This window comes from Rutilus rutilus, assembly GCF_951802725.1.
Source record: "Rutilus rutilus genome assembly, chromosome: 1".
Classification (NCBI taxonomy): Eukaryota; Metazoa; Chordata; class Actinopteri; order Cypriniformes; family Leuciscidae; genus Rutilus; species Rutilus rutilus.
Genome location: NC_140209.1, coordinates 77,476,868 through 77,499,304, shown reverse-complemented (window position 1 = coordinate 77,499,304; position 22,437 = coordinate 77,476,868). Strand labels below are relative to the sequence as shown.

Sequence of the window (22,437 nt, the reverse complement as noted above, 5' to 3'; positions counted from 1 at the left end):
TTCTGTGGACAAAGCATTTTTATGCATATTCATCATTTTTATGAGCTGACATGTACATGAAACAGTTAAATTGTGTTCCCTGTGTGGTTTACAATAGGTTTTACCTAATAAAACTGTAATTATGAATTATGACCTATTAATGTATTGACCACAGACAGACTACGCAGATCACATCAAATAAGTTACAGGTGGGCACTTCCTGTGGTCTTACAGGAAGTGCCCACCTGTAACGACAGGGTTCCTGTAAGCTGTCAATGGACATGTTATTTTAAGGCTAACTATGCATAATTATGAGCTGTAAAGTATCCCATCATGTTTGATTGTGTTCCCTGTGCACTGTACTCTATGATTTAAGCAAAAAAAACATTTATAATGATGAAATATGACCTATTAATGCATTGACCACGCACAGCTTACAGGGACCCCGTCAAATAGATCACAGGTGGGATGCTGTTTTCGACTTAGAAATTTTCAGCTGTTTCAGGGTACAATTCAGCACAAGTGGACCTATGGAACTCAAGATATTGGGGGGCTCAACTCAGGGGGGGGGGCCACTCACCCGTATCTTTCCAACAACTCACCCGTATCTCTCCAACAACTCACCTGGCCATATCTCAGCGCCTGGTGGCGCTAGAGACACGGGACCAAGTTCAACCGACCAGTTTTGCTATGCCCACAAGACTTGAGCTCAATAGGGGCAAAAAAAAGGGTGGTGCACTACCATATCTCGGCGCTTGATGGCACTAGAGAGACGAGACCGAGCCCATTCGACTGCGCGTGGCCCAGTTAGTACACATACCGAGTTTCAGCTTCCTGTGCTCACCTGTAACTTATTTGACAGGGTCCCTGTAGGCTGTCAGTGGACAAGTCATTTTAAGGCTAATTATGCATAATTATGAACTGTAAAGTATCCCAACATGTTTGATTGTCTTTCCTGTGCACTGTACTGCATGTTTTAAGTAATAAAACATTTAGAATCATGAATTATGACCTATTAATGCATTGACCACAAACAGCCAACAGAGGTCCCATCAAATAAGTTACAGGTGGGCACAGGAAGGGCCCACCTGTAACTTATTTGACATGGTCCCTGTAGGCTGTCTGCAGACATGTCATTTTAGGGCTAATGGTGCACAGTTATGAGATGTAAAGTACCCCAACATGTTTGATTGTCTTTCCTGTGCACTTTACTGCATTTTTTAAGCAACAAAACTTGTATAATTATTAATTATGATGACCTATTAATGCATTGAGCAAGGAGAGCTTATAGGGACCCTGTCAAATAAGTTACAAATGGGGCCCTTCCTGCGCCCACCTGTAACTTATTTGACAGGGTTCCTGTAAGCTTTTCCACGGACATGTCATTTTAAGTCTAATGATGCATAGTTCTGCTGATGGGACACATAGGCCATTCGTGGTCACATAGGCAAGACAAGGCAAGGCAAGGCAATTCCTGCTCAGCTACTGTTATACGGTCAGGTCACCTTTTGCGGTCGCGCAAGCGGTTAGGGGGACAAATAGGCTGTTCGCGTCAGTGGGCGTGTTCAGGGGCGGTCACAGGTGGTCAGTGGGCGGGGCCCCGGGGGTGTCAGGGGGCGGTCACAGGTGGTCAGAGGGCGGGGTCCCGGGGCATCAGGGGGCAGTCACAGGTGGTCAGTGGGCGGGCCCCGGGGCATCAGTGGGTGGTCACGGGCGGTCAGGGGGACGAATAGGCCGTTCGCGTCAGGGGGCAGTCGCAGGCGGTCAGGGGGACGAACAGGCTGTTCGTGGTCGGTGGGGGTGGTCAGGGAAATTCGCGGAAAGGCGGTCAGGGGGAGGCTCGGGTGCTCCATGGACGCCTGCCTGCAACCTGTTCGGTGCACGTCGAAACGATTGCCGGTGGTCGGGAGGTCGCCCCCCAGATTGCGAGAGAGCTCAGGTCCACTGACCTCCTACCACGTAGCGCCTAGCAGAATCTTTGCGGACCCCCGACCGGCGGCCTTGGCCTAAAGTGAGAGAGACCCAGAGCGGGCAATGAGAGTTCTCATGAGAAGCGAACAGGTCAACCTCTGCCCGGCCAAACTCTCTCCATATAAGCTCAACCACTTAAGGGTGGAGCCGCCATTCTCCGGGCCTCAGCCCCTGCCTCGACAGGATGTCTGCTCCCATATTTTCAACCCCAGGAATATAAATAGATCTGACAGAGAGAAATTTGTCCTGGGACCAAAGAAGAATTTGATGCGCCAGTCTACAAAGAGGACGAGATCTCAAACCTCCTTGGCGGTTGATATAAGAGACCACCGACATATTGTTTGTCCTAACAAGAACATGATGGCCGCTGAGGTCTACAAGGAAGTGCCTCAGGGCAAAAAATACGGCCAACATCTCCAAGCGATTAATATGTAATGTGAGATGATGGTCCTTCCAAGTACCTCGGGTGTAACGGCCCTCCATAACCTCACCCCAGCCCGTGAGGGACGCATCCGTGATCAGAGTTTTTCTCTCACATGGTGCTCCCAAAACCGGGCCCTGAGACAGGAACCATGGTTTCTTCCATACGACAAGAGAACGAAGGCATCTGTGCGTAACTCTGATCGTGCGAAAAGGGTTTCCCAGAGGAGAAAATCCCTTGTTCCTGAGCCACCACTGCAAGGCCCTCATATGGAGCAGACCAAAGGAAATTACCGTGGAAGCTGCAGCCATAAGACCCAAAATTCTTTGAAAATGTTTGACAGTGATAGCCTGGCCTAACCTAATACTCTTCATTCTGTGTAAAATAGTATTAATACGAGCAGGAGACAATTGTGCCCGCATCGTGACTGAGTCCCACTCTACTCCCAGGAACATAGTCCTCTGAAGAGGAGTTAAGGAACTTTTCCTCACATTGAGTCTCAACCCCAAGCACCTCAAATGATGCAAAACAACATCTCGATCCCTATATTGATAAGCTTTTCCCCCAAAAGCGAATCTAAGGAACGTCCTATGTTGTGGGATGATGGAAATATGGAAATATGCATCTTTTAGATCTATTGTCACAAACCAGTCCTCAGATCTGATTTGCTGAACGATCATAGGTATAGTTAACATTTTGAACTTAAACCTCCTCAAAGATTTATTCAAAACCCTAAGATCTATAATAGGACGCAGCCCACCATCCTTTTTTGGAACTATGAAGTACCGGCTGTAGAACCCGGAATCCCTCTGCTCTAAGGGCACATATTCTATGGCCTCCTTAGCTAGGAGAGTCTGAACTTCATCTTCCATCACCTGAGCCTGATCAGGAGATACCAGCGTATGAATGACACCATTAAATCTAGGTGGTCTATACTGGAACTGGATTCTATATCCTTTCTCGACTGTATTCAGGTCCCACTGAGATATATTTTGAAGACCTTTCCAGGTGTCTAAATAATCTACTAAGGGAATCAGTCTCTCAGGACTGACCTCAGGTGTAAGATTCACAACATCATTATCATATTTATTTTTACTTTTATTTTCGGTGCCCTGAAGCAATCTTTTGGCAGGAGCTAACCGAATCACTTCTTCTCCAGGTCTCTTGAGAGGTAGCGAACGTTTCAGAACCATAGATTTTATAGGAACATTCTTTGTGACATATTCGCTGGAAGTCGATGCCTCCCGAAGCGCACTTGGCGGCGGAAAGCAACATCGATTTCCTGAGGGCTCCGCGGAGCGAAGTTTTAAAAAGCCCACACGGAGGGGGATGCCCTCAGAGACCTGGACGTCCCATCATGGTTTTTTTGCCGAAGCCTTCCTCGCCTGAATAACAGTCCTCAGATCTGTTTTCGGCTTGGAAGGCTTCGGCTGAGGGTGTTGCATCTGTCTCCAGGCCCCTTGGGGGGGAGCGCGAGAAGCAACACTCTCCTTCTGCCTAAGCAGGTGTGAGGAGCTGGCGGCGGCCTCGTGGGACTGCCCCCTGGCAGCAGACCCACGAGACCTGGAACGACGGCGGGGGATGCACTCTTTGAATGCGGCTGACTGTCGTTTCGCCTCCTGAAACCTCTCGACGACATTGTTGACGCTGTCGCTGAAGAGGCCAGAAGGTGAAACTGGGGCATCGAGGAGACAAGCCCTGTCCTTGTCCCCGATGCCCGACAGATTCAGCCACAAGTGTCTCTCCGTGGCTACCAGTGCTGCCATGGAGCGGCCGATGGCGCGGGCCGTCTCCTTGGTAGCACGGAGAGACAAGTCGACCACTCGACGCATCTCCCTGATGTCGTCAAAAGCGACCTCCCCGCTGTCGTCCACCTCTTTGAGGAGGTCGGCCTGGTATGCCTGCAATAGCCCCATAGTATGCAGGCAACTACCAGCCCGACCTGCCACCATATATGCCTTCCCGACCAAGGCTGATGTTGTACGGCAGGGCTTGTTGGGAAGCGCCGAAGCCCGCAGGGATGATGTAGCGTCAGGGGAGAGATGTGTTGCGAAAGACTCTTCAACCCTGGGCATCATCCCATAGCCCTCCTCCTTAGCACCCATAATGTTGGATATGGACATTGGGGCCAGATATTCTAGAGGAGAAGGGCTTATTCCACGATCTCGACACCTTAGTGTGGAGATCGGGAAAAAAGGGCAGACTCCGGCGTAGAGGCTGTGACTGAGTCTGCAGGAAGCGCTCATCGAGTTTGCTTTTTGCCGTCGCTTCCTGCACCTCAGAGGGCCAATCGATATTTAATTTGACCACTGCTCGAGTCACAACCTCTAGCAGCTCCTCAAAGGCAGGGGAATGGGGTGGCGATCTTTCACATTCCCCTGCCTCGATGCCCAAATTATCTAGCTCCTCGGAACCAGATAATTCGAGCATCGGTTCCTCTACAGGGGCGGAAGAAGCCGCAGCGCGGGCTTCCGCACCCTGAGAGGAACTACGGGAACTAGCTTCAGAATGCTGAGAAAGGGCCGAAGCCGTCTCAACATTATCAGCTAGATCCCTCTGCGATCCCCATGAATGCAGACGCCGCGCTGCCTCGACAGACGCGGGACCTGATCCACGAGGATCGCGGGGCTGGCCAGCCTCATTAAACATAGATCACCGGGAGCGGAGCGTTCTTAGGGGCATGATTTCACAGTTACCACAGACAGCACCCTCGAGCGCTGCCTGTGCATGCTCCACTCCCAGACAAACAACACAAAGCGAGGGTGTGTCACCCTCAGCTAAAAAGCGTGGGCAAGGGGACACACACTGCCTGAATTGTTTCTCACTGGCCATCATAAATAACTCTTTCCACGGGACAAACAACACCAAATAAGACTGACAAGTTGTACATAGAGCGCTTGCTGAAGACCAGAAGCTAACATTTCCTGGTTCCTGTGACCGTTTTATAGCTTCCGGATCACCGTCACATGCGACGTCACGGGTGATGTAATGACGTTGCACCAATCCAGATTGGAATAGTTGTATAGTAGACTTCAGACGCTTCATGCCGAAGGCATTCCCCAAAGTATCGAGTATCGATGCAGCGGGAGTTCCCTTTACGAAAGGGAACTGCTGGCAACACGAGGCAGTTGATATGTCACTGCAGTCAAGGTCCTGTCCAGGAGCCCGAGACTACGTGCCAGTTGCATATAGCTCCCCAGTCCATTCCACCTAGGTGGACATTGTCTGGCAAAGCATTGTGACTGTACTACAGTTCCTGCATCAACCCTGGCTCAGATCTACCCTTGTGCTGCTCTTTTAGTGTTTTGGCCTGGTACTTTCAGACACTGATTTGCTCTGGTTTGGCTCGATTGCTCTGGTCTGCCTCGCTCTCTTGCTGCCCTGTGGTTTGCGTCTGTAAGCTCCATATAGTTTTCCGTTTTGAATCTCTATTTACTATAATTTATTGTTGTTTATATCACTAAACATATCATACTCATCAACAAGATATCTGATATTATCTAATTTTGTCTGTCAAATTGATCTGACTTCGCTACACGTGTTTGTCGTCTTTTTTCTCTCGTGCCTCTTCAAGTTAAAGCCTTTTTATCTGCCATCCGTGTTTGCGTTTGACTGCTCTTCCGTTCCGATTACAACATCAAACAGATTCTCCCCACTCAGTGAAACACCCACTGAGAATCCTGTTGATTGTGCTCTAGTTATTGGCGATTCGATCACACGGAACATGAAAATAGAGACACCAGCCACCATAGTCACATGTTTGCCGGGAGCCAGAGCGCCTGATATCAAAGCAAATTTAAAAGTGCTGGCTAATGCTAATCGTAAATTCTCTAAGATTATTATTCACGTCGGCACTAATGATGTTCGACTCTGCCAGTCGGAGATCACAAAAAATTTATGTTAAAGAGGTGTGTGAACTCGCAAGTAAAATGTCAGGCACTGTAATTTGCTTCAGTCCCCTTCCTGTTCGCAGGAGTGATGAGATACTTACTAGATTGTCCTCACTCAATGGCTGGTTATCTAAGTGGTGTCCGCAAAATAATATAGGGTTCATAGACCCTATTAGGGGGTGTTGCTGTAATTTATAGCAATATCTTCAGTATTACTAAGAAGTCTAGTTTCAAATATAATTCTTTTGAAGTGATGGTGCTCGTAACGTTATCTTGCGTAAGTGATAAATCCCGTTTGACATCTGTGCTGGCTACTGTATACAGACCACCAGGGCACCATACAGACTTTATCAAAGAATTTGCTGACTTTCTATCAGAGTTAGTACTGGCTGCAGATAAAGTCATAATTGTTGGTGATTTTAATATCCATGTATATAATGAAAAAGATGCATTGGGATTGGCATTTATAGACATTCTGAACTCTACTGGAGTTAGACAACACGTGTCAGGACCTACTCATTGTGGTAATCATACTCTAGATCTAATATTATCACATGGAATCAATGTTGATGCCGTTGAAATTTTGCAGCAGAGCGATGACATCTCAGATCATTATCTAGTCTTGTGTAAATTACATTTAGCCAAGGCTGTAAAGTTGACTCTGTGTTACAAATATGTTAGACCTATCACTTCTGCCACTAAAGATTGCTTTATTAATAATCTTCCTGATCAGTTTCATCATCTCAGCATCCCAGATAGCTTAGAAGAACTCGATATTGCGACAGAAACTTTTAACTCTCTCTTTTCCAGGACTTCAGACACAGTTGCTCCGTTGCGCTTAAAGAAGATTAAAGAAAATAGTCCAACGCTGTAGTACAACGAGAACACTCGGGCCCTTAAGAGAGCAGCCAGAAAAATGGAGCTTAGCGAAGTTTTATGCATTTTGTGGAGAGAGAGCACGATTGCGTACAGAAAGGCTTTAAAAACTGCTAGATCTGCTTATTTTTCAACACTTTTACAAGAAAACAAACACAACCCTAGGTATTTATTCGAAACCTTGGCTAAACTAACAAAAAATAAAGCTTCAACACTGGACGTTTCCAAACAGCACAGCAGTAATGACTTTATGAACTTCTTTACTTACAAGATTGAAAGTATTAGAGAGAAACTGATAACTATGCAACCGTTTACTAAAGTATCGCATCAGGCAGTGCACTGTCGTCTCCCTAAGGAAACATTTAATTCATTCATTGCTATAGGAGAGGGAGAATTGTCTAAACTCATTGAATCATCTAAATCGACAACATGTATGTTAGATCCTATACCGACTAAGCTACTGAAAGAGATGCTTCCAGAGGTTTTAGATCCTCTTCTTAATATCGTTAATTTATCTTTGTCACTAGGATACGTACCGAAAACTTTTAAGTTGGCTATTATTAAAAAAACGCAACTTGATCCTACAGAATTAGTCAATTACAGGCCAATCTCGAATCTACCTTTTCTGTCAAAGATACTAGAAAAGGCAGTATCCTCACAACTGTGTTCCTTTTTAGAAAGAAATTATATCTGTGAGGATTTCCAGTCAGGATTTAGACCGTACCATAGTACTGAAACAGCTTTCATTAGAGTCGCAAATGATTTGCTCTTATCATCCAATCGTGGTTGTGTCTCTCTATTAGTGTTACTGCATTTCATACTATTGACCACAACATTCTTTTGAATAGACTCGGAAATTATGTTGGCATCTGTGGAATTGCACTAGCATGGTTTAAATCATACTTATCTGACCGTTATCAGTTTGTAGCAGTAAATGAAGAGATGTCTCATCGATCAAAAGTTCAGTATGGCGTACCACAAGGCTTAGTACTAAGACCGTTGTCCTTAATTTAAAATATATCTAAATTACGACATGAGATTTTTAATTGAGAATTAAATATTTCCTTTAAATGAGTGGTAATGAAAGTTTAAGGAATAGTGAAACTCTTATTTCAATGTAATTAACACAGGGGTATATGCTTAGTAGAGAGCTGAGTGTAACCAATCAAACTGACATGCATCCTTAAGAGTTTCTTAAGAGTTAAATATCAAATGGTTTGTTGGGTCACTTTGCTGCTTCACAAGTGACTTTCTGCTGGCTGCTATTAAGCATCAATGCAGAGAGAAACTTCTCTCTGAAACTTCTGCAGGGAGACAATTCTGATAAAGCTGCACAGTAATTAGAGAAGAGTCCAAGTGGTTGAAGCAGTGATGGAGACTTATTGGATGGTGCGTCGTCCTCATAATGGGCAAGGCCGATTTGAGTAATGGTGATGGGAGGTCATGATCTATTTAAGAAAAGTGATATTCAACAGCAATGTGTTCCTGTTGCTCAAACACAGTGATAGCAAAGCCAGTCATAGGTTCAATATATATATATATATATACACACACCTCACCTTTCATGTCACTTTAGATAAAGCATCTGAGAATTTAATAAATGTAATATTGCACTTCAATTTATTGTAACATCTTTGGAAATAAAAAGCAATAATCAACTCAAACATTATAGATATTGTAATTGTTCATCACAAGAAGCACTGAAATTCCACAGTTGTCCCAAGAAATGCCTGAAAGGACAGTTTTTTTAATGATTGCATGTCACAATTTTTCCATAAGAAAACCAAGAGTAATAGTAATGTTCCACAATACCAGATAAAAGAGTTTTCATAATCTTAATTGTAGGTTTGAATATGACATGAAGAAAAATGCTGCAGTTACAGTGTTTGATTCCATAGCAGAAGCAAAAGCATGAACAGCACACTAGACAGAACCGGCGCCACAGCAGAGGATGCTTGTGTTGTAGGAACACTTTGTGATGTCTGTGTTTGTCTGGTGGTTGAGTCTTGCTGTTCCACTGAAAGTAAAGGGAAACAAGAATGAGCCAAAGACTGAAGAGACAATTCCAGCAAATCATTATATACTTTCAAAAACAGTTCGGGACAAATGAGGAACTCACCAACAGAGATGCTCGAAGGAATCACGGAAACAAGGAACACTTTTGAATCATCAATTGCTGTTTTAAGAGTGTCTTGAACGCTTGTTGCATTTGGAAGCACAGTCTGGTTTTTAAAAATAAGTTCTGTATCCACACCGACTGACCCAGGCCTGGAGGACAAAAATAAATAAAAACATTAGATATGAAAATACCTAAATTACTACAGTGAAAGTGGTGTGTTGTAGAATTACAATATGTGGTTTTGCTCACTGTCTTGTTTTTTTATTGGATTTCAATATTTACTTAGAGAGTAAAAATATGTAATGCATTACAGTAACTAAGGCATTTTAATGTTATTTTAGGTTATTTTTAAATTACTACTATTTACTTTACGTTTGAATTAGGGCTGCACGATTTGGCAAAAAAAAAAAAGTTGTAATTTGAAATGTGATATGATTTAATTTCATTTGAAAATGTCTCAAATTTCTGCTGAGACATCTAGGTAAAAAGAAACAACTTCTGAAATAGAAATAGAAATAGAAATAGTGAAGCTAAGTATGAACATCCTTAAAAAGCAACTAAGAAACAGTCCTGTCAGTGAATAGATTGAAAGTAAAAAACAAAAAGCTCTGCATTAACTGTAGCTGCACTCAGAATGAAAGTGGAAAGTGAAAAAAATGACAGAAAACTGTAAAAAATTGCGCGGTCCAATAACAGTAATCTACTGGCAGCTGTGGTTGCCAACAATGTACTGTTCATTTACAGCTCTCCTTTTTTACGGTATGTTACCTTAAAAATACCATGTATTTAAAAATATAAAAATACCATTACCAATGATACGTAACTCGTATCATTTGGGAACCCGATTGCTTCAAACAGTTCGAGTTCGAAAAATAGTATTTATACTGATAGTACTGTGAACTTCTCTTAATATAGAATTGCAAACAACTAATGTGTAATAGTGAATTCATTAAAAACATGACTTTAAATAAAAATTTTGCAGTTCGTATTTAGTGAACAATAGCACACATGTATGTGCTAAAGTACTTAGCAAGGAGATCGCCAGTGCATCAGCAACTACACAGTTAATGCTTTTAAATAAAGCAACCGGCAGCATAACATCAGTGTTTCTCTGCTCATCTTTGACTGAAGCACAGGCTCTACTCTCCAGCACAAAGGTGACCCACAAAACTAATGAATTAAACTGATAATTAAAATTAACAGATCTCTCTTATATCATCTTGTGCAAAACACATAAAACACTTCAGTTTAATATTTACTCTCCTTATCAGTTATTGACTTTGCATTACTTTTTTCTATGAACTTTTACTTATATTTCAGTGAAATTATAGCCTGGGAAAACCCAGGCGAACTTCCGGCAAATTTAGATTTGCTCTGCGAGTCAGTCTGGCCAAGAGCCCATTCTAGCCCATTTCCAATCTTTCCAAATCTTGGCACCAATCACAAACGTTGAGACGGGCTTTACACAATGACGATCGCTCTGATTGGTTTTAGGTCTATCCAATTGTGTCTAGAGGCATTTGAGCGACGTCCGTTGGTGACGCCCCTTTGGAAATGGGATGTGAATGAAGCTTCCCCAGACCCACTCTCAGTTACGACTGAGAAGGGTCTGGTGTCAACCAGGCTAGTGAAATTAACTTCTTTCGTTTAATAAATCTGACGGTTGCATTTTACAGTATATTACAAATTTGTGACCGATCACGGAAAGTAGGGACACAAGTCGGTTCTGGGGTATTTTGAGTTATTCACAGATTCTGAAAGTGTATTCTCCAAGCTTTCCAACGATGTGTGACACATGGAAATCTGATAATATTTGGAGAAGTTGTGGCCATTTGAATGTAGGCACTCAAAAAAGCCCAAAGGGAAGAAAACGGACTCTAAAGATTGTGCAGTTCTCACCTCTCTCTCCTGCTGGGAGTGACAATAGGGCTCATTTACATATCATTTAGATAAGCCATACCCCTGTAAAGCTCCCTGAGCAAAAAGGTCAGGAAAATGTGCCATCAAAAAAAAAAAAAAAGTTTGCAAACAGGTAATATATAAATAAATGTCTCTTAGCATCTACCGATAACACTGTATAGGCAACTCTTATGTACACTGAATAAAAAATAAGATAAACTCTAGACAATGTTTAAATCAAAAACAGGATGTGCTATGTGATATAGGCTATATATATATATATATATATATATATAGTATAAGTATGAATCCAAGTATGAATCAGAATAGATTTTATTGCCATTGTCAACGAAAGGTTTCACAGACTAGGAATTTTCTTCGGTGTGCTAATGGCATAGGCATAATTTGCGGATGGGACATGTTCCCACCCGCGGCACGAATGTACCAATTCCACAAACAAATAAAACATCTCCAGTTAACTGGCAGAGCATTCATTTCGTTCGTTTTTTAAATAAGAGACTAGCGCTGAAATGTGTTTTTTAAATCAAGTGATCAAAGTGCTCGTTGCCGCTGCGATTTGTGGCGCGGATACAGTGTTTTCTCGTGCACACGCCGCACTGTCTTCACTCGGACGCGCGCTTCAATCCGTTGCTTTGCAGATACTCTCTATTCGTTCTGGTGAAACCACAAAACATAATGCAAACGTTTGCGTGTCCCTGCTTGATATACAACCACTGATGAACATAATCGTTTGATGAGAGAAAAAAACTCTACACGAGGGCGGGTTAGAACCACAAACCTCTGACACCATTGGCAAAAGCACTACCACTGGACCATTAAGATACATGTTGTTAAATTTGGCAGATCTATGTATTGGCACTGACAACATGTATTAGGCTATATCTCAATAAACAACAAATTAAACCCCATGTAACCTACTATTTAAAATCGATTGCTGGACATCGTAATGTTATTGGCGTCCATCTTCATTGAATTTTGAAATCAGATAGAGCCGGTCAGAGCGCTGCATAATAGCCTAAGTAGCCACGCTGTTCCCTTGGAGGGCGGGGGCAATAACAAAAGAAACAAAAGCCGGCTTATTCAGTATGGAAATACGCACCGACAATGACACGCCCCTACTGCGTGCTAGAATCTCCGAAAAACATGCCGATTTCAACCTCAAAATGTACGCTTTTAAATATACCAATACTGCTATCTCAAACATGGAGAGGCTTCTTCGTGATCTCAACTAACAGATTCTGCAAAAAAAAGAAAATCACCAATTTTGAAAAAAAAAAACGCTTCTTTCTCATTTTGCTCGAAAGTTGTGCTGCCGACTTGTGTCACTGGTTTCCGTGACGGGTCACATTTTTCCTTGGGTTAACACTTTTAACCCTTTTAACTCCACTACAAAATCTTCAGTTTTAAATGAACACTTGTGTGTCCACACTACAGAGTGTTGGAGTATATCAGCTAATGATATAATTCAGTGATTAATTAACTGATGATTGAGTATTAGTGATGAACACCTGATGTTAACAAGCAGAATCACTGAAGGACAGAGGAACAACAAGAAGATAAATAAGCGAAACTCAAGAACTACAGCTGACTTCAGCCAGAGAAGACATTAAATCTCTGAAGATCTCAGCAAAGGAGGATTAAACAAGTTTAATTTAGGTTTAGATGTCATTTTGTTTCATTTGACATTACCATTATGGAGATCAGTGTTTGCTTTAGTTGGGCTCTTGACCCTTGACTTTAACACTAGCTTTTCTTTGGCTGCTGTAACTGTGTGTTTTTGAGACACATTTGTTGAGGCAGAAACAAAGCAAACAAAAATGAGATCAGGTGTTGCTGATTATGATCTCATCACATAATGTTTAGATCACCGATCTCATCCCGTGTCTAATCCCTTATCAAAAATGTGTTGTTTTAATACAGCTTAATTTTTAAGTTTAATTAAAAATACTTTTGTTACAGTACTTGAGTAAATTTTTTACTTTTTTCTACTTTCTTGAGTATAATTAAATTGTGGTACTTAGGGTTAGGGTTACTTGAGTAGAATAAAAAAAAGTTTTCAACTTCGCTACATTTATTTTTCACCAAAAGTACAAAGTACTTTGACAAAGGTGCCAACGGAGCAAGAGGGCGAGCTGACCTCTGACAGACACTTTTCAAACTACTGCGGTGGTGCCCTGCACTTCAGCCAATCACAAACAGATCTGATGCACTTCAGCCAATCACAGACAGGTCTGAAGCGCTTCAGCCAATCACAGACAGATCTGATGCGCTTCAGCCAATAACAGACAGTTCTGAAGCGCTTCAGCCAATAACAGACAGGTCTGATGCGCTTCAGCCAATAACAGACAGTTCTGAAGCGCTTCAGCCAATAACAGACAGGTCTGATGCGCTTCAGCCAATAACAGACAGTTCTGAAGCGCTTCAGCCAATCACAGACAGGTCTGATGCGCTTCAGCCAATAACAGACAGTTCTGAAGCGCTTCAGCCAATCACAGACAGGTCTGATGCGCTTCAGCCAATCACAGACAGATCAGAAGCGCTTCAGCCAATCACAGACAGGTCTGAAGCCAATCACAGACAGGTCTGATGCGATTCAGCCAATCACAGACAGGTCTGAAGCGCTTCAGCCAATAACAGACAGATCTGATGCACTTCAGCCAATAACAGACAGTTCTGAAGCGCTTCAGCCAATAACAGACAGGGCTGCGTTCAGCCCCGACAAAACGTTGCACAACGTTTTTTAAACAGAAACGGTGATGCGTTGAACACACTGTTCTGATGACGCAAGAGTTGCAACTATGGAAGCTGAGAAGGCCATTCTTTGTGTTCTTTGTGAAGAATTTTCTGAGCCTGATGAAGTCGGTATAAATATGTGTTTAATACTACAAAATATGCCCGATGTTACAGTTACTGCACTTGCCGCCCAGAACAAAAGAGAACATCCCAATCGAGTGAAGGGATTTGTGCGAACTGAAATGGAAGCACACATCTTACCTAATTCAGACTAAAACACATTTATTTAGCCTCACATACTGACTTTATTTGTAGTTCATACTGTTTTAATACCCTGTATTTTCTTTACAAAATTACCATTGTTTATGTCTATACCAATACACTTGCAATGAAGCTAAAAATATAAACAACTACATCATTATGTTGATATCCTATATTTTTTACAATAAAACTTACGACAAACGTGTCTTCTAATATCCTCAGTTGTTGCGTATACCGAGCTGCATCGAACACATTTGTAAATTACTTTCCTTGAACCCATTGTGCGAGTTCACTTTAATACCACGTTCTTTATATACATGTTGCTGCTGATTGGACTGCAGTTCTGACACACCCACCAAACAAGAGAAAACGCATCTCAAACCCCGTTGCACACCGGTGCACGCCGTTTCCAGGAAACATGACGTTCAACCCGGAAACCGTAGCAAAACGTTGCGCACCGTTTTGAACTTGAACATGCCCCAGGTCTGATGCACTTCAGCCAATCACAGACAGATCTGAAGCGCTTCAGCCAATAACAGACAGATCTGATGCGCTTCAGCCAATAACAGACAGGTCTGATGCACTTCAGCCAATCACAGACAGATCTGAAGCGCTTCAGCCAATCACAGACAGGTCTGATGCGCTTCAGCCAATCACAGACAGGTCTGATGCACTTCAGCCAATCACAGACAGATCTGAAGCGCTTCAGCCAATCACAGACAGGTCTGAAGCGCTTCAGCCAATCACAGACAGTTCTGAAGCGCTTCAGCCAATCACAGACAGGTCTGATGCACTTCAGCCAATAACAGACAGGTCTGAAACGCTTCAGCCAATAACAGACAGGTCTGAATCGCTTCAGCCAATCACAGACAGGTCTGATGCACTTCAGCCAATAACAGACAGGTCTGAATCGCTTCAGCCAATAACAGACAGGTCTGAATCGCTTCAGCCAATCACAGACAGGTCTGATGCGCTTCAGCCAATAACTGACTCGGGTGCAAAACCAACCTGCTCGTGGCTAGTCACTGGCGCTCGTGTTTTAAATCAGTATCGCTAACGTTTCATTATTTTAGTGAATGTAAATGAGCTATGCTCATATTCTGATTTTTTTATTTGAATTATGGCAACCCCTGAAATGGGTCATCCCATTGATAATACCAGAGCACTGAGCATTTGAAGTAAATGGCTCATAACATGGACACAGTTACTGCATGGACGGAGCAAAAACAATGTGTCTTGAAAGCATGGACACAGTTCAATTGAAAGGTAAAGCTCGCCCTCTTTAACAATACAGTTAAACTAAATGTACGAAGCAAACTTTGTACAAAGCTGGAAAAACCTCAACAACAGTGAAATAAGATCACATGATTTATCTGTCATTAAGATGTAGGTAAAGTTGTAGTTTGTTACTATTATAGCAATAGTGGGCTCCCAGTCACTGATCTACAACGACTGGATAGCTCATGACGTCATAAACGGTAAAGCCACCACGCCGCCATATTGGTATTCCCTCGTGAGCTCAGGCGTTCTATTTAATCAATAGGAAATTGTTTGATTTGACTGAGAAAACATTGCCTAACGAGACACCGTTTTTAAATCTAAAGTATCCATGTACATTCTTACAACGCAAACATCCTAAGCATTTAAATGGGTATTTGTTTAAAGTCGAAAATTTTTCCTCCTTATTAAAAAAAAAACCCCCGCCAATTTCTTTGCAAAAGGAATACAAAGCTGTATGAGAACACTAGTCGGCCCTCACTGAAGAGCTATCTTCACAGATAAGAAAAACAGTTTGATACTATTAATTAAATAGTGAAGACCTATAGACCAATATTTTTGTGAATTGGTGAATATTCAGGTGAATATTGTTTCGTGGCCATGAATTAATAATACCTCAGAACGTTTTACTAATTTGTTCCCTAGTTTTACTTTATTGTGGCCACGTTGTAATTTGTTAAATCAAAATGAGGGATGGAATTAATTAAACGTATCCAAGATTTATTAAAACGAGGTAACAAATAAGTCGTTGTAACAACAGTGGACAGAGGGAGCCCCGGTAACGGTAGGTAACGGTAAACAGACTCTACACGAAGCTTTTTTTTTTTCCCCACTATAGGGAATAGTGAATGAGGGTATAGGGTGTGATTGGAACACGGCCTCTGAGTGTCGAGTTTGACTGCTGTTAATTCACAGTATATTCCTGTAGGCTACTTTCTCAAAAACGACAAATATCACCCAGAATGCATTTTTCCTACAGTATATTGCTGTTTTAATGGAAAACATCATGTTACTGTAAAATTTGGCCGTTTTTTACAGCATTTTTTTACAGTGTGCAGAGAGAGCTTTAAGTCTCAAATAATTGATGAATGCTTTTCATTACAAATCTGGTGAAATGTTGGGATGGTGTTTTTATCTGAAAGCTCTGAGATCTGCATATTTCAGGGCAATAGAGACAATCCCAGGTATTTATTTAGTACAGTGGCCAGATTGACAAGGAACAGAATGTCAACAAGAACATACAGCATCAAAACCAACAACATGTGTGCTGGATGTCCTATACCCACTAAGCTAATAAAAAAGAGTTACCTTTAATCTCAGAACATCTCCTGAACGTTATTACTTTACCATTTCCCAAGGACACATCTCAAAAAAATGTTTAATTTGGTAGTTATCAAAGGAGTTTCAGTGAGGAATTAGGCCCTATCATAGCACAGAGACTACAATTCAACTATGGAATAGGCTTCCTAGCACTGTTCGAGACAATCTCTCAGTTTAAGTCTAGAATAAAGATCTATTTTTTTATTCAATCATACACCTATTTAATTCATGCATACCTCACAGCTCATGGTAATGCAACGTTATTTAGGTCTGCTGGAACGAAAGACACCTCTCATACCATTCACATCCAACTCTATGTCGCTTTGAGGTCCTCGCGCCGACCGTTTAATGCGGGTCTCATGATCACAAACTCGTCAGTTTTTGGTCACTAAACAGAGGTAATTGGCTTGGATCTTAGATGGTCGCATCCACACTTACTCTATCTAATATATTTTATATAGCCCCCATGGATCTGTAAACTCTTGAATTAAAATAACCTTCTGTCCAGTCAAAGGTCATGACCACTACTACAGATATAAACTGACCAATATCACTTCTGTTGTTGTAGCTTTGGTTCGGTCATGCCATGGTTTCATACGTACACTTAGCTAAAATAAAGTAATATTACATTAAAACAGAGGTGTGATTGTGTGTGTGTGTGTGTGTGTGTGTGTGTGAGGGGGGGGGGGGGGGTTGTACAGTACAGTGTCATCGGACATCATAAAATCAGCCAATGGTGGTTTGATCACTGAGAGAGTCCTTCTGTGTCTGTCATTATACTGTGTGTGTTGCTAAGCCATCTGCTTAGACGGAGTTAGTGTGCATCATTGATCATTATTCACGCAAAAATATTTTTTCAGAACACCAGTTCTGCTATTTAGTTGTGTATTTCTGCTATTCATGCGCCAAGCAATCCTTGCTGTAGTTATAATATTAAAACACAGCTTTCCATAAGAATGGATTTTAGCATACACACACTCTAAGATCAAATCTGTGCGTATGCACATTTTATAAATGAGTGCCCTGAATCAACATTGAACTGACTTCAGCTGAACAATGACACTATTGTCTTTTTAGAGCTGCTTTATAGCATAATTGAATTCTGTTAGCATAATTGATCATTACATTACTGTTTATTACTGTTAAGCTGCTTTGAAACCATCTGTATTGTATAAAGCACTATATAAATAAAGGTGACTTAAAGAAGAGTAAGAAAGAGTAAGACTGGATTTTAGCATACACACACTCTAAGATCAAATCTGTGCGTATGCACGTTTTATAAATGAGTGCCCTGAATCAACATTGAACTGACTTCAGCTGAACAATGACACTATTGTCTTTTTAGAGCTGCTTTATAGCATAATTGAATTCTGTTAGCATAATTGATCATTACATTACTGTTTATTACTGTTAAGCTGCTTTGAAACCATCTGTATTGTATAAAGCACTATATAAATAAAGGTGACTTAAAGAAGAGTAAGAAAGAGTAAGACTTGATTTTCCTGCTAAGACAAAAGCTGAGATAAAACTCACCCTACAATAAAACAATAAAACGCACCCTGGAGAGAAGACCTTAAAAAAAGAGCACAGGACATTGTCTTGTCCAAACTTTCCTCCTTCCTTATCTCTGCATCCCCCTCTCCCTCCTCCCTTCCTCTCCCCCTGAGTCAAGTCAGTAAAAGTTCACTGAGAGGATCTACATACTGCATATTATGTATCTTTTGAATCTATTGTTGTTTCCCTTTTATGTTTGGTACCATTTTAAATATCGCAGTGTGATTGGTAAAATGGTCTTAATTTCATTGCAGTCATTGGTATTATGAGAAAGATTGAACACTTAGAAGAATCCTGTTCTCCTCTTTGGGTGGTGTCTCTTCAATATATCTGATAATTCTCTCCTCTCCCCGAAACCAGGTGTTACCCCCTGCAGTACATGATCAGACCCAAAACAACTCTAAAAAATATTTGTACAAGCCTTTTGTTCTGGTCTTGGTCTGGGTATATGAGGGAGGGAAAGAAAGAAAGAAAGAAAGAAAGAAAGAAAGAAAGAAAGAAAGAAAGAAAGAAAGAAAGAAAGAAAGAAAGAAAGAAAGAAAGAAAGGGTAAGAAAGGAGAGCCTTGTAACATACCAGAATTTATTGACGTAGCATCTGAGGAAATTGGTCCCAAAAATTTCCCGGTACACTCGATTCAGCTACAGAAAAGCATAGAAACACACAGACTTAAGCTATAAGTTAAACTCATTATAAATGTAGTCTGGACCGAATTATTAAAAACTATGAAAAACTATGAAAATATTTCTTAAATCACCTCAATAGTGATGTTTAAGGACAGAATCTGGTACTCCATCGATGCAGGGTTATTGTAAGCATCAATATATGTTATCTGTAAACGAATCTGCAGAATAACGAATCCCTCGCCTGGCACTGCTGAACCTGTGGTTGGCAGTGAAGATGTGGTTGAGGTGGTGACACTTTTAGAGTGTGTTGAGTTCACAAATAATATGGATGTGGTGATCTTATTAGCAGCAGCACTGGCTACAACAGTTGTGGAACCAACAGGAACAGATGTATTTGATGAATCTGAAGGATCTTTAGTGGTGGCAGGACCATTAGGAGCAGTTGTGCTTGACGGATCAGTAGGAACTACAACAGTTGTGGAACCAACAGGAACAGATGTCTTTGATGAATCTGAAGGATCTTTAGTGGTGGCAGGACCATTAGGAGCAGTTGTGCTTGACTGATCAGTAGGAACTACAACAGTTGTGGAACCATCAGGAACAGATGTCTTTGATGAATCTGAAGGATCTTTAGTGGTGGCAGGACCATTAGGAGCAGTTGTGCTTGACTGATCAGTAGGAACTACAACAGTTGTGGAACCATCAGGAACAGATGTCTTTGATGAATCTGAAGGATCTTTAGTGGTGGCAGGACCATTAGGAGCAGTTGTGCTTGACTGATCAGTAGGAACTACAACAGTTGTGGAACCATCAGGAACAGATGTCTTTGATGAATCTGAAGGATCTTTAGTGGTGGCAGGACCATTAGGAGCAGTTGTGCTTGACGGATCAGTAGGAACTACAACAGTTGTGGAACCATCAGGAACAGATGTCTTTGATGAATCTGAAGGATCTTTAGTGGTGGCAGGACCATTAGGAGCAGTTGTGCTTGACTGATCAGTAGGAACTACAACAGTTGTGGAACCAACAGGAACAGATGTCTTTGATGAATCTAAAGGGTCTTTAGTGGTGGCAGGACCATTAGTAGCAGTTGTGCTTGACGGATCAGTAGGAACTACAACAGTTGTGGAACCAACAGGAACAGATGTCTTTGATGAATCTGAAGGATCTTTAGTGGTGGCAGGACCATTAGGAGCAGTTGTGCTTGACGGATCAGTAGGAACTACAACAGTTGTGGAACCAACAGGAACAGATGTCTTTGATGAATCTAAAGGGTCTTTAGTGGTGGCAGGACCATTAGTAGCAGTTGTGCTTGACGGATCAATAGGAACTACAACAGTTGTGGAACCAACAGGAACAGATGTCTTTGATAAATCTGAAGGATCTTTAGTGGTAACAGGACCATTAGGAGCAGTTGTGCTTGACGGATCAATAGGAACTACAACAGTTGTGGAACCAACAGGAACAGATGTCTTTGATGAATCTGAAGGATCTTTAGTGGTGGCAGGACCATTAGGAGCAGTTGTGCTTGACTGATCAGTAGGAACTACAACAGTTGTGGAACCAACAGGAACAGATGTCTTTGATGAATCTGAAGGATCTTTAGTGGTGGCAGGACCATTAGGAGCAGTTGTGCTTGACGGATCAGTAGGAACTACAACAGTTGTGGAACCATCAGGAACAGATGTCTTTGATGAATCTGAAGGATCTTTAGTGGTAACAGGACCATTAGGAGCAGTAGTCAAAGCCGAGTCTTCATTCACTGAAACAACACAAAAACAAGCCAACATCAGCCAACAAAGAAAAGATTACACCAAAAATGTTATACATATTTGAAATCATCTTGAGAGAATAAGGAACTCACCAACAGTGATACTGTTAGGAATCACACCAAGAAACACAGTTGATTTATCAATTGCAATCTTAAGATCTTTTTCAATGCTTGTTGAATTTGGAAGCACAGTCTCATTTTTAAAAATAAGTTGTGTATCCACACCCACTGAGCCACGCCTAGAGAGAAAGATATTTAACTTAAGGGTTAGACATAAAAAAAAAAAAAAATCAATCAACAACAATTGTAATCATGCATCACCCAATCTTAAGTAATAAAATCTTGACAATGACCATTTTACTCTAAGACAATATCAATACAGAGCAGTGGAATAGAGGAAATGTCCTGAGCAGTTGATACCTCAGCAGTGTGCAAAGAAATTTAAGATGTGAACAATATGGAACAAATTGCAGAATAACAACAAAATATCTCCTGAACATTTTTCCAAATTAGAAACAATACCTAAATTGTAAATAAACTCCTCTATTGGCCTTTGAATGGAAAATATTAGTTAAATAAGGACTATGCTTTCAGCCAAAATACAAAAACAAAGCAAATCAAACCGTGTACATGGTGCAGTGGAATGAAGAATTTTCGGTCTGGATTACCAGACCAAGTTTAACCACTGCTTAATATCTTACAATCAAACACTTCTGGGATTTAAAACAAAGATTTCTGTTGTTATTTGTCTCCTTCATTCTTGGCCTACTTCTACTGTCATGCTGCTGTTGTAGTGATAACCCTTTCAGCCTGCATTATCCTTTCGCTATACTTCATGTTGTGCTAGTAGTTGGCTATGGTGTTGATTTATTTAATAGGTAAAAACAGAAATAAAGAACAAAGGAAAGGAAAATAATGGAAAGGTAATATATATGAAAGTCTTGTACCAGAATCTCAGCAAGAAGCATCTGAGAAAGCTATCCCCATACAATTTCCAGTAGAATTGATTCAGCTACAAAACAAAACAAAAAAAAACAAAAAACCCATAAATGTAAGTTATGGTTAACAAAAACAACTCACTTTAAGCATAGTTTGGACAGAATTCAGAAAAAATATTTAATATAACATTAGCAAAAATCAATATATTTCTTTTAACTGAGTACCTCTGTAGTTACGTTCCTGGACAGAGTCTGATACTCTGTTGAAGCAGGATTATTGTAAGCATCAATATATGTTATCTGTAAACGGATCTGCAGAATAACGAATCCCTCGCCTGGCACTGCTGAACCTGTGGAGGCTTTAGTTGATAGATGAGTGGCTGGCAGTGAAGATGTGGTTGCAGTAAGATTGGATACAGATACTGAAGTGGCAGAGGAATCAAAAACAGGTACACTTGATGAATCAGAATGAGCTGCAGTGGCTGTGTTCAATGGGCCAGTAGGAACTCCTGTGCTTGAATGAACAGTTGGGCTTGTCTGATTAGTTGGAACTGCAAGCTCAGCATGGCCTGTGGTGCTTGAAGGACCATTATTGGCATCTGTGCTTGATGTATCAGGATGGTCTGTGGTGCTTGAAGGACCATTATTGGCATCTGTGCTTGACTGATCAGTAGGAACTACAACAGTTGTGGAACCAACAGGAACAGATGTCTCTGATGTATCTGAAGGATCTTTAGTGGTGGCAGGAACATTAGGAGAAGTTGTGCTTGACGGATCAGTA

At 41.4% G+C, this 22,437-nt stretch overlaps 1 protein-coding gene across 1 annotated transcript; it reads right to left on the bottom strand.

The window, feature by feature from the left end:
* Nucleotides 1-8,700: 8,700 nt before the first annotated feature.
* Nucleotides 8,701-20,737, bottom strand: LOC311305231 (uncharacterized protein; the record flags this gene model as incomplete). Its single annotated transcript, XM_084432809.1, has 5 exons — nucleotides 8,701-9,154; nucleotides 9,257-9,405; nucleotides 18,898-18,962; nucleotides 19,079-20,385; nucleotides 20,674-20,737. The coding sequence occupies 5 exons, from the start codon at nucleotides 20,735-20,737 to the stop codon at nucleotides 9,015-9,017; spliced, it is 1,725 nt and encodes a 574-aa protein (XP_084288935.1). The 3' UTR covers nucleotides 8,701-9,014.
* Nucleotides 20,738-22,437: the final 1,700 nt, after the last annotated feature.